Raw genomic sequence first — 13,538 nt, forward strand, 5'->3', positions numbered from 1 at the left:
TTAGTCAGGCACTTGCGCTAAGACCATTCTGCCATGGGAGACCCTGAAGGAGTTAAAGCTCCAGGCAGCATAGTTCTCTGCTTCTGTGATATAACAAGAAGGCTCCATATAACAAGAAGGGAAATAGACCAGGAACATGCATAAGCAGAATACAACACCAATAATTTGTTAACATGTGCCAAGAAACAAGTCATATATAAATAATTACCTTATTTTTATATTAATATGATTATCATCACTAGAACAATTCAAATCAATTCAAATTTATGTGTATGGCACTTTTAACTACGGACATCATCACAAAGAAGCTTTACAGAAATCGTGGTTCAAGCTCCATGTGAGCAAGACAAAGGCGACACTTTTGTGTTTACGCTTTTGTGTTTATTTGAGTAAACACACAGATCCTCTGGTCCACAATACAAATGAGTTTTTCTCAGGCAACTAATAAACTTATGCTTAAGCCATTGTAAAAGCTATTATTTTGCTATCCTCTTCCACGTAATTTACAAGTTATTTGTACATGTGGGAAAAGAAAAGCAAAGGTGATCTTTAATACAGGACGGCAAACCAAAGAAATATTCTGTAACAACTTTTGTTAACTACAAGGCAATAATTGTGTGGATTGTTGGTAAATTAATTTAATTATCGAACATGTTAACAATCACTGCATGCATCCTTTTCGCTCTGTGCTCCACAGTCCCAAGACTGGACACTTTAAAAACAATGTTTTGTTATGAAACATGCTCTGCCTCTTACTAAATAACAATCTGTGTGATTTTTCACACCCTTTCACCCTCAAAGTGATTTTTTATTTGTTTGTTTGCTTACTAGGAAACAGATAGGATTCAGTGCGCATAAACGTGTTCCTGAAAAATGTATGTATTTATTATCACCAACATAGGACAAAAATCAAGCATTGAACTTTTTCTGTTTACTGTATGTACAGTTGCGCAAAAAAATGTCTGAACTCTTGGAACTACCTGGACTTCTGCACGAATGGCTTATAAAATAGTAGCTGATTTTCATAAGAATAATAAACAGAGTTTTTTAACACAAAGCCTATGGGTCATTCTACAGAAACATTCACTATCTCTCGAGTTGTCATTAATGTTACCAATCCTCATTGGTGTTAAACATAAGAAAGGTAACACCAGTGGCATTTTTAATGAAAAATGCATATTACAAAATAGCTGCTACAGAGCATCAAACCACGTATTGTCAGTCTTGGAATATCCACCAAAATATGTAATTTAATCCATTTGTATTCTATTTTTTTCACAGTTACCTAAGAATAAAGTTGATCATTCCAGTGACTTCAACTACAAGCTTCATATGAAATCATGAGCTAAATGAGAAAATTTCTGACAACTGAAAAGGCACAGTGGACTTACGTTGTGCTTTTTTCATAGATCCTCAGAAAATAGGTAAAAGGAAGTGAAGAGATGGTATCAGTTTTATTTCAAGCTAAGACATTTTTTTGTTACGCAGTAACACCATTGTCACAACTCCTGGGGACCCCAACTTTCATTTTATATTTATTTATTAATATTTATTTGGCATTTGTATTCTTTGTCATTAATTAATATATTATCTTTACACATGACTATGAGGCGGAGCACTCCTGTGGTACTTGGAATTGGATATAATTGACACCTTTGGGATGAATTATAGCAGAGACTGGGAGCCAGACCTTCACATCTAACATCAGTGTCTGACCTCACAGATGTGTCTCTTGCAATGAATGGTCAAAAATTCCCATAAACACATTCCTAAACCTTGTGGATAGCCTTCCCAAAAGAGTTGAAGCTGTTATAGCTGCAAAGGGTGGGCCGACATCATATTAAACCCTATGCATTCAGAATGGGATGTCACTCAAGGTAATATGCGTGTGAAGGCAGACGGCCGAATACTTTTGGCAATACATACCCAGCTGTCACTGTGCCTTAAGATGTCTTGAGACATTTTCTTATGTCAAGACATCTCAAGAATGTCTAAAGACGTATGAGTGAAGACACTGTCTTTGTCTTGAGACATGAAAGTGAACGTCTTAAGACACAGAAGTAATTATTTTGTGTGTCTTGAAGATGAGGCATGACTTAAGACATTATTCCATATTGTAAGAGGCTACATTAAAGGAATGTATACGTTGATCATTCAACTTCAGTTGATTTTGTAGTTAGGAGCAGAAAAAACAGTAAAAAAATCTTGAATCTCTTCACAGATGCAAAAGTACTGAACTCTGTAGAACTTTCATTTTCCTTCTCATTCATTTAATTTCAGCTTGTGTTTTTAAAAATGTTTTGACTGCAGCGGTTCCGAATGCTTGATTGGCGCCAGCTGCTCAGGAGGGTCCTCCACAATATGCTGCTGCTGAGCAACGGTCCTTTAAATGAGACACAGCGATAGACATCTAATTATATTTAGCAGCTAAGTTAATGTTCGAGAACTCAGGCTTTCATTTTATGATGTGAAGATCACAGAAATATCATGTCACGTGTTGCTCTTCAAACACCCCTTCTTAACTCCAGCATGGCTGACTAGAACTGGACTTTAATCCAAGCTCAAGTAGCTAATGTATACATATCAGAGAACTCGCAAAGGAGAATTATCATTCTGTAATGTTTTCTGGGTTCCTCAAATGCTAAACGCTTGAAACCTTTTAATATAAAAGAATATATCAATTTCCTCTACACAAAACAGCAATGAAACATTTTAACATTGCAGTTTTCGGGTCAGGTGTTTAAAACGGCGCCTGATATACATTCATAACGTCAATGAGCACAAAGAGCCATTGAGCTGCTTCACTTGCCAACCAATCAGCAATCAGTAGCAGTAATGCTAGCATCTTGCTCATCTGCACCTGTTCAATCTGCACCTGACATTAAAACTTTTAATTTAAATATACATAAAAATAAAAGAACCCCCCCAAAATAAGACAGACAAAGCTGAAGCTAGCTTAGAATTCACGATCTTATAGTTCCGATTTTCCCGTTTCACCTTAAATAGTGCAGCAGTCACTTTCTGGTGCCTGAAGCTGCACCATTTAAGGTGGAATGGGAAAATTCAAACAAGAAGCTGGCTGATGCACCATTCACGGTAGAACAGGAAAATTTATATAAGCTGTCAAATAACTTGAAGTTTGCTAACGCTAAAGGTGATAACATTTATCTTCTATTTGATTAGGAATATCTATACGAATTAAGGAATGCTATAACTCACCTAGCTAAAAAGCATAAAGGATTATTGTAAATACAACCCTATTTCCAAAAAAGTTAGGATGCTGTGGAAAATGTAAATGAAGACAAAATTCAATGAAATGTTAATTATTTAAACCCTATATTTAATTGAAAATAGTACAAAGACAACATATTAAATGTTGAAACTGCGAAATCTTATTGTTTTTTGAAAAATATATGCCCATTTTGAATTTAATGCCAATACCACATTCCAAAAAAAGGTGGGATGGGGACAACAAAGGGCTGGTAAAAGGCTTGTGTATTGCAAAAAAGACACCTGGTGGTTGATTGACATTCAATGGTGGGGATTCCGAGGCGTTCCCAGGCCAGCTGGGCGATATGGTTGTTCCAGCATGTCCTGGGTCTTCCCCGGGGTCTCTTCCCAGTTGAACTTGCCTGTGACACCTCCCAAGGGAGGCGTCCAGGAGGCATCCTAACCAGATGCCCGAAACCACCTCAGCTGACTCCTCTCGACATGGAGAAGCAGCGGCTCTACTCCGAGTCCCTCCCGGGTGACCGAACTTCTCACCGTATCTCTAAGGGAGAATCCAGACACTCTGTGGAGGAAACTCATTTCAGCCACTTGTATTTGCGATCTCATTCTTTCGGTCATTACCCAGAGCTCATGACCATACACTGCAAAAAATGAAATCTTAACAAGACAAAAAATCTTGAAAATCAATAATAAGTCTTGTTTTTTTCATTTAAGAATAATTTACTTGACTAGATTTGTATGTATAAGATACATTTTCTAGTTTTTAGAAACCTTGTCTATGATTATCTTATTAAGATTGTTTTTCTAGTTATAAGGACTTCCTAAAATGAAATAAGAAATTCTACTGATATTGCTGAAAGTGTTTGAGGCTCTCAGCTATAAAATAAGAATTTCAAGACAACTTTACTTAATTTAAGAATACAATGTTCTTAAAACTTGTACAAGACTAAAAATACTTAAGACTTAAAAAGATTTAGCATATTTTCCAATAAAACTGATGACACTTTATGTGACTGAAAAGTAATTTATTATTTTGTTTTCAATTGTGGCAGAATGCATTGCTTCTATAACAAACAGAGCAAATGACATTAGTACAGTGTAAAACAATTCTGTATAAACATATGTATTATCTTCAGAACATTTTTTACAAACATTGACCAGCCACTTCATTAAAAACCACCTCCTACACACACTTTATATCTTTTCAGCTGTACTGAGCATACAGAAGTACTTTGTAGATCAATAATTCCAGACTGTAGTCTGGATCAGCACTGCAGTGACACTGACAGGGTGATATAGTATACAGAGCTGAAAATATAAACAATGAATGTAGAAATGAAATTTCATGTAAATTGGCCAGTCATTGTATTAAGGCTGTGTATTTGCAAGAACTTGTCGATACAAAACATCACATTACAGGGGCTACAATTCAATAAACTGCCATAGTATAAAAACACAACATCATATGTATAAAGTAAGGTTTTTATGCTGTCCTAGCAGTGGGATCTAACACGAGTACAACACTGCTATACAGTGGTCTGGGTTTAAACACAACACTAAATAAACCACTGTCTGACACCAATCTTCACGTGTAAACAATAAATTAAAAATGTAAACTGTATTTTTGGGCCCAACAACCCTACATTGTATCCCTTTATACAAAAGCACATACATACATTCTTTATGTAATGAAAAACTGGATGAAATAAATAATGCAACAGAACAGAATAGTTATTTTTTTTCAAAAACTCACTTGTTTTTTTCTCATAACTTACTTGCATTCAGTAGTGCATCTGTGTATGCCAATCACATCACAGAGATAATATTTCAGAGGAATGTAAGTGTGGTTCTTAAAGCCAATGGCGTAATAAGATGTGTAGTCAACAATCTTATCAGCATCAACAAACTCAGTAGCTTGAGCAAGATTTGGTACTTCAATTTCATAGCAAAGAAAATCACGGTTGAAAGCTACAGTGTCATACACTTGACATTCAAAGCAATACAATAAAGAATCTGCAATGAATATGTTTTTTATAAGTCCAAATACAGGGGAACCTTCTACTTCATTAATAATAATCACTGACTTCTGGCAGACAAACTTATTGCCGTTCAGCTCGAGCCATTTTACAGACACAATATGGTGCACCTTTTCTACACCCAAAAAATCCTTCAGTTTACCCTGTACATATTGTGCATCTGTCACACCAGACACTGGACCCATTACCGCCTCTTTTGAAAAAATTGGGTGTTCCATGCTGCTGACATTTTGACAGCTTTCATACATCTGGTTGTGCTTTACCAGAGACTTGCATACGTTCTTGAAATTTAATTTTGATGACCACTGTTTGAAAAAGCAGTGTTTGGATTCAAATCTCATGCACATATGTCTTATCATTGGACCTAAAGCTTTAATCTGTGCTGGAATGTGCACCAGATAATGCTGTTTTGGCGTTATATTGTTCTCAGGAAACAATTGCTTCATGTTAACTAAGTGCTGCTTGATAAGTGTTTTGAGGTTTGATATGGTTGCAAGAGAAATTACTGGTGCGAACAAAATTTGTACTATCTGTATTAATTCAGTAAGGGCTTGAATGTATGCACTTCTTTCACAATTGTCCAATACAAATGGTAAAATCTTGAGGAGGACAAGCATTTGACCAGAAGATTGCTTCAATTTGTTGTCATTTGATGACAGTGTTGTAACAGTTATAGGAGATGGTTTGTCTCTGACATCAAAAGAGTACGGGTATCCTAGTACAGCGCTATTGAATGTGTCTAGGTCAAGCTGTCCTAACAGGACCAGATGTTTCAACACACTTTTTATTTCAAGTGGTGCTACTCCCTCAAGTATTACATGCATGATATCTTGCGGAGTTTGCTTAATTAGATCAAATGATGGAAAATCTACTAATTTGCTTTTCCTGTTAATTCCATAAGTGGTTTTCAAACTGTTTCTTAAAAAATCAGTAGGGGCCCTCTCAATTTCATTACATTGTCTGATGTGCCAACCTAATGTCCGTTGAACAAAGCTGTCCTCATCAAAGTAAAGCTGCATGTCTTCAAAACTGCACTCGCAGTGTCTGCATTTACAGAATGAAAATCCAACTCCCTCTTTAAACCCTGTAACCTCATGCTGAGCCAAGGTGTCACCGCAAAATGAGACTAATGCTCCATATACAACTCTCTCATCCGCCACTGTTTTGATTCTCACACCATTGTACAGCAAAATCAGATCTTCCAGTATTCTATTCAGTATCACATCAACGCTACACTGAGCAATATCCGTTGCTTTTGCAATAGCAAGTAGACGGATAGCAGCCAGCTTAGACCTATATTTAGGATGTATATTCCCTAAAGTATAGTACACCATTAGAAGTTTGTTTTTTGAGGCATGTGACCCCAGAGGATTACACAGTTCTATTTCGTCAGTATACAGTATCAGCTGTAGGGCATTGGGTCTAACAGAGAACAATGGATGTGATTTCAAAATATCACCATCAATGATGTCCTTTAAAAATCCAGCCCTACATGTCTCTACACCTTTGTCAAACATTGATAGAACCACAGGATGTGAAAGTAATTGTTCCAAACTTTTGATCAAAGGTATGTAGTAAATGCACTCAGATCTAATAGCAAGAGCACGAGAGGGTCCTTGTCCTTTATAGCATGCAGACCGGGCAATCTCAATTTCTTGTGCTTCCACTACTCCAAACAGCTCCTTGACGGTTGAGTCCTGCATATATGTAGTGGAAACTCTGGCAAATGGGTCTTCAAAACTATCAAAAATGTCCATTGACTCACTAAGCAGCTGATCTGTAACTTCTGAATGTCTCTGGAATACCCGTGCCATCTGATTTTTCAAACTGTCCAGCAGTGAAGCTTGGTAGTTCTGCACTCCAGCTACAATATCATTGACTGCACTCTGGGGGAAAAACAAAAATGCCTTATTCATTATCAGCATCTGAAATTATTCAAATTGTGCAGTATCTGTATCAGTCAGTCCATAATTTAACTGTATGGTTGCTTCATTATGTATATGTAATGCTTGACATTAAATACACAACATAATTTAGTTGGTTCAAAAAATACCAAATTTGGTTGGTAACTTTCAATATAATAGCAATCATTAATTCAGTGAACCTAATAGCTTAAACACACATCTTTTCACACTTATTACTGCATAATTATATCACATTAACAGTAACGGACTGACAAGAGCCAGTTGCAGTGTTTATGTACAGTATATAGTTACAACACATTAACTTACCTGTGATAAACGGTGTTTCTCTTTAGCAGAGAGCACAAAGGCAGTAGCATGTTTCTTCAGTAGATCCACATTAGTCTCTTCATGTATAGCACTTTCTCCTAGCTAGAGATAAAAAGAGACATCTCATCTTTAATATTTAATCAATATTATGATATCAACATATTAACCATTTCACGAGTATATATGCTGAATACGGCAGTTAAATCCACTTCACTTGAACAACGAAAAAATATTAAATGATATAGCAGTGATTAAACTCTGTTGCGCGCATCCCACGCACCGTCAGATAAGCACCTGAGTGAACTTATCTGAAAGAACAACGAGTCGATTCCACGTCAACATGCAGTCATTGGTCGAATCGACACCGACTCATTTGAAGAATCGATTCAATATTAATCGACTCATTAGTAAAAGAGGACAGACTGGTACAGACAGCTGAAACTTACGGGCGAAGGTTGTTTTTTTGTTTGTTTGTTTTTTTTTTACTTGGACAGAATTAACAGATAAGCTGCACAGATACTCTGCTAGCTGAAACACTTTATAGGTAACTTACTTGTGTAGATTCGGGTAGTACTTCATCCTGTTCCGCCTGGGCTGTAAGCGCTGTGTCTTCAGTAGAAGCTGGCGGAGCGCCATCCGGAGCTGGAGCGGCGTGACCTCGGGCATTTTCGGTGGTGGAGCAGCCAACATCACTAACAACACCTGTTGGTGTGCTTGCTGTAGTGGGTTCGTGTGCCTCTAGTGCTGACTGAATGCTAGGTACATCAAAATTCTCCAAACATCTTTCTCTCGGTTGCATTGGAACATATCTGGCTGTACACAGCCCTGCACTGTCCTCCGCGGCTTTACCCGCCGTTCGGTCTCCACTGGGCCTCATACACTTGCGGCTGAGGAGATGCGAGGCATGGCTCCGTTTGACGTGGTAGTAAAAAGAGTTGTACACTCTGTATTCCTGAGTGCAGCCGTCAATGCCGCAGATGACACGGAAATTCGGACTACGGCTGTGTACCGTATTGATGTGGTTCAGTAATGCTCTTAATGTCACTGCCACAAAAAGGCAGCAGATGAAACAACGCCAAATCATTTTACTGTGTAAAGACACCCTCATAACAGCCCTAACCGAGGCCTCGACCCCACAGCAGACCGCGAAAAGGATCGTTGTAGTGGCGGAAGGTTACATCAATAGGAAAGGGTGGTACGCTGTAAATCATTTGAAGTTGGTAATGCTTTAAATATATACAACTCAAAATAAGGTGTTTAGGATGTAAGACTATTGTAATTGTCTTAAATTTCAAAGTTTGTTAGTAATTTTTAATAAATTTTATAGCCCATTATTTGAACAGCGGATGTAGACACTACAGACGTAGTACTGCGGTTCGAGTAGCGCCCTTCTTCCTACGAGAAAAGCGGGAACGGCTGTTAACAGACTGGAGAATGGAGCTGCACTGTTAGCTCACCGCTAGCTATCTGGATTGGCTAGCAGTTAGCTAACTAAAGTTTTTTTCTGTGTACCGTTAGCCTGAAGATGAACCTTGCTCACTAATATCAAATCTCCTTGTAAGCCCTGCTGCCTTTGTGAGCTAGCTAAAAGTAAGATATCTGACTTTTGCTGGGACACCCTTGGAGACCTTAGCTAGCTAACTAAGCTACATATCTGGAACCCACTCCCTCAGATGTCCGTTATGGAAAAACTGGACGCAGTATCAGCGGCTACCTTACAAGGTAAAATATCATTTAAGTTAAGCATGTGCTGCTGCCCCTTCGTGTAAATTGTGGTGAAAAATAACTGTTTCATATTCAGAGTTGAGCAGGTGTGTAGGTTATGTCATATGTTTCTTACTGATTCTTACAGTAAGCTTATTTTTGCATGATTATTGTTTTCCTGTCTCACAATTATTATGAATTAAACACTGATGCATTTATATAGTATAATTTATAGAATGTGTCAAAAATAATTATATTAAGACCACAAAAGAGAAAACATGGGAATTAGGCTTATACATGACCCCTGGACAGTGTAAGCCTTTGTTAGTTGATTTATTATTTTTTTTATCTGTTGACATGCTTTGTGTAGCACTGCAAGTACTAGAAATGTACAAATAATGTTCAGGGAAAGTGAATGATAAGTTAAAAGTATTTGCATATATATATATATATATATATATATATATATATATATTTTTTTTTTTTTTAGCTGCAAACATCAGTGAAGCCTTGTTACCAACCCTGTCCCGTGAAGACATACGTGATCTTTTTCCTGGACCTGAACATTTTCTTAGGAGAAAAGCCATATGGAACCTGTTTCACACAGATCAAGAGGTACAGAGTAATTTAAGTCACAAGTCACTCACGTTTGAATGCACATTCACGATCCGCATTCAGTCAGTTTTAACAACTAATTTAAATAAATGTTAATAAATAATCTTCTTTTAATTGATTCATCACTATATACAGATCTATATGTGTGTATATATATACATATATATATATATATATATATATATATATATACATATATATATATATATATATATATATATATATATATGGGTGTGTCTCAAAACCTAGTGAGCTGTGTAAGTAGGCACTGACTACGTAGGCAGCTGCTTAAGTAGCAGCGTTCTATCTGACATCTCTCCTCATAAATCACATTATTGAGACGCTTTAGCTAGAGAGCAACTGCGTCACGGCTTGTTACCGCCCACTGCAGCACGCCACCAGTGTTTTAGCTGGTTGCTAAGTTACCAGCCAGCATCCAAAACAATAGCCCAAGGCTTAAAAATCCGCTAGCATAAATGCTAATGGCTTCAGTATAAAACTGCAAAATGATCAATATGAAAACTGTTGTAGTTAAAATTGCATGTTAAATTTGTGATTACCAGCCAAGTGTTTCAGTTTATGAATTGTAATATTAGCTTAATGTTCTTCAGCAGGGGCAGCAGGCAGCATCCCCCAATCAAGAGAATGGTTCGAATGGCAGAGGGCTGGCCACTGTACAAGTCAACCCTTGTGTTTCAGAAACTCCTCGGTCTCCTGATGTGCAAGAGACTCCGAGAACCTGGCAGCTACCCAACCCTGAGTATGTTGTGTATACTGACAGTGAGCTGGAACATATTAGAAAGCAGTATTTTGAAATGCAGCTTGTTGGCCAAGAAGGTGGATGCACTCTTTCAAAAGAACTTCGCTGCCGATTAGTGAGGAACACGGTGACCAACATGGTGTCCATCATCAGAGCAACTACTACTGAATTTATGTATCCATCCAAAAATTATTTCCAGGCTATGGCAAAGCGGCTTGTGGAGTATTATCCAATGCTTCGTGATAACTCTGTGAACTGCAGACACCCTTGGGTAAGTGTTTGTTCCATTTGTGAACCAACTTTTCATTAATATCACACTGTAAAGTTTCACTGATGAAAAACACAGTACACCATCCATGATAGATCATGAAAACTGAACTTATATTTTTGTAAATATAGTATAATGTATAAATGTCTGCATACTTTCCGGCAGGTAAAATATTTCATATTTTGATTTAGTGCTGGGCAGTACTGTAAAAATATGTGTAATTTAATCTCATTTAATTCTGTTTTCATGAAATCAGCCTCATGCTGGCTAAATTATTTATTAATTGTAGAGTCTTTTTTTACACAATTTGCACTAGTTAGGATCTAGAATACATGGTTTACAAAAATGACCCCATAGTAAAACAAAATGTGCAGTCTAAATATTTAGTTGTAAATTGTGAAATTAAATGAGTGCATTACTTTAATGTCTTTCACATACAGGAATTGCTTTTTAAGCAATTACTGAAAAGACTCCACAACATAAAGACACCAAAAAAGCGTCAGGGACCTACACCACAAAGACAGAGGAAACGAAGACGACTGAATTTGGAGTGTTCAGATGATTCAAGCACATCAGTCTCCGAGTCACCAGGAAGCACGGCATCAACTGTACTCTTAGACAGAACAAGAAGCAGCGCATCATCTTTGGATGGCATGAATTCACCTGCTGGTAAGTGTGATTTATTGTGATTCTTTTATTATAGATTATATTTGTAAAAAACTGACTGCTTTGTTTTTAAACAGAAATTGTTGACCAGAGAGGAGAAGCTACTGAAGATCTAGGAGTCCATTCTGGCACTGAAAGTCAGCAAAGTCAAGCAAGACATTACCATACCCTGCAAGAGATGTATAAAAGGCCGAAACCTAACAAGGAGGCAGTTGCTCAGCTGCTTGACCTTGAGTTTGATGCTCGTAGAGCCTTTATCAACTCTGACACCTTGAGAGACCAGGACAGGCCAGCTAACATACTACAAGCATACCCCTGTTTCAGAGAAGTAGATCATGTAAGCAAATGTATTTATTTCTTGTACGCCCCTAACTAGAACATGAACATGTGTTAAATCTTTTTGTATGGTTGTGTGTTCTCGTTTATTTGCACCAGGTTATGGACGAACTTCGCCGTATTCTTGACAGATCTAACCCTGACTTTATTTCTGACCTGAAGACCCGCTGGGAGAGCTTTAATAGCAAAGCTCAGTTCTATGGGGTATTTAAAAAGGTTCTGGGAATTGAAACAGATCCAGAATGGTGTTGTGCTACTCCAGAACATATTGGAGGTCCTCTAGCTAGACCTGAGCTTGATGTTTAAAACAAAATGTGTGAACATTAATTTGTAAATTCATTAATACAGACTACACACTACCCTATCACACTGATTTAAACACAAATAATGGTAATCAAATGGTCAACACAAAAAAGTATATTAAATAATTAATCTATTTATGTCTGGAACAGTGACACGCTCTGTAGCCATGATGAAGGCTCTGCCTGAGATGTTCCCTTCACCTGTGGCCCTACCTGTAAGGGGGAGCGAGGAGGCGGACGCATACGCGGAGATAAGCGAGATTTATTACGGGCAAATCCAGGGTCGTAGTCAGAACAGTCCAGGGTCAATGAGCCGACACGGACAGATCGAGGGTAAGACATGACGAAAACAACCAGAACCAACACAAACAAAGACCAGGTACAACGATACAATGATACAAAGATACAAAGACTGGCAAACGGAAGGGGCAAACACAGGGCTTAAATACACGGAACAATGAGGGACAGGTGATAACAATCAGGGGCGGAGTTACAAAACCAAAACATGAGCACATGGACAGGACTGGGAGGAGCCAACCGTGACAGAACCCCCCCCCAAAGGCACGCACACCGGGCGTGCCACACAGAACAAAACAAACCAACCCAACAAAAAAGCGAAACCCAGAGAAAGACAAAACTAAACTAAACAGGCACAGACACCGAAGCCAGAGCAGAGGCAGAAACGGGCACAGAGGCAGAAACAGAACCACAAGGCACAGGAACAGAACCACAAGGCACAGGAACAGAACCACAAGGCACAGGAACAGACACAGACGGAGACACACCAGACACAGGAACAGACGAAAAAGAACGAGGACAAAAAACGGAGGGAGGACGAGGAGGCACAACACAAAACGACGCCGAACGAGAGACGACCGGAGACACAGGACGAGGAAAACAAGAACGAACAACAGACCACGCAAAAGACAGGGGAACAGGCACCAGGACAGACACAGGAACAGAAACAGGGACAGAAACAGAAACAGGAACAGAAACAAAAGGAGACACAGGAACAGGAACCACAACGGGAACGGGAACCGACACAGACACAACAGCAGGGAAAAGGACAAAACCAGGAACAGAACAAGGCAGAAACAAAGGAAGGGAAACAGACACAGAAGGCACAGAAGGACCACGGGGAACAGGGACAGAAACGGATTCCCAGGGGGAACAGACACAGACGAGGGCGGGATGGGTGGGAACAAAGGGGATGTAACGTCCACGGAGGCAGGCGGGCCTGCTGCGACGTCCACGGAGGCAGGCGGGCCTGCTGCGACGTCCGCGGAGGCAGGCGCGGGGCCTGCTGCGACGTCCGCGGAGGCAGGCGCGGGGCCTGCTGCGACGTCCGCGGAGGCAGGCGCGGGGCCTGCTGCGACGTCCGCGGAGGCA

General features: G+C 39.0%; 2 protein-coding genes across 2 annotated transcripts; one reads left to right on the plus strand and one right to left on the minus strand.

Moving 5' to 3' along the window:
* LOC119261946 lies at positions 1–8,709 on the minus strand. Its single transcript, XM_037532506.1, has 5 exons — positions 8,643–8,709; positions 8,052–8,542; positions 7,499–7,600; positions 6,181–7,153; positions 1–83 (listed from the first exon to the last, which is right to left on the minus strand). Exons 1-5 carry the CDS (start codon positions 8,707–8,709, stop codon positions 1–3), a joined length of 1,716 nt encoding a protein of 571 aa, XP_037388403.1.
* Positions 8,710–8,917: 208 nt separating this feature from the next.
* Positions 8,918–12,153, plus strand: LOC108416704. Its single transcript, XM_037532507.1, has 6 exons — positions 8,918–9,220; positions 9,693–9,817; positions 10,429–10,848; positions 11,286–11,514; positions 11,589–11,848; positions 11,947–12,153. Exons 1-6 carry the CDS (start codon positions 9,172–9,174, stop codon positions 12,151–12,153), a joined length of 1,290 nt encoding a protein of 429 aa, XP_037388404.1. The 5' UTR covers positions 8,918–9,171.
* The last annotated feature ends 1,385 nt before the right edge of the window (positions 12,154–13,538 follow it).

The sequence above is a fragment of the Pygocentrus nattereri genome, chromosome 21 (assembly GCF_015220715.1).
Source record: "Pygocentrus nattereri isolate fPygNat1 chromosome 21, fPygNat1.pri, whole genome shotgun sequence".
Lineage (NCBI taxonomy): Eukaryota > Metazoa > Chordata > Actinopteri > Characiformes > Serrasalmidae > Pygocentrus > Pygocentrus nattereri.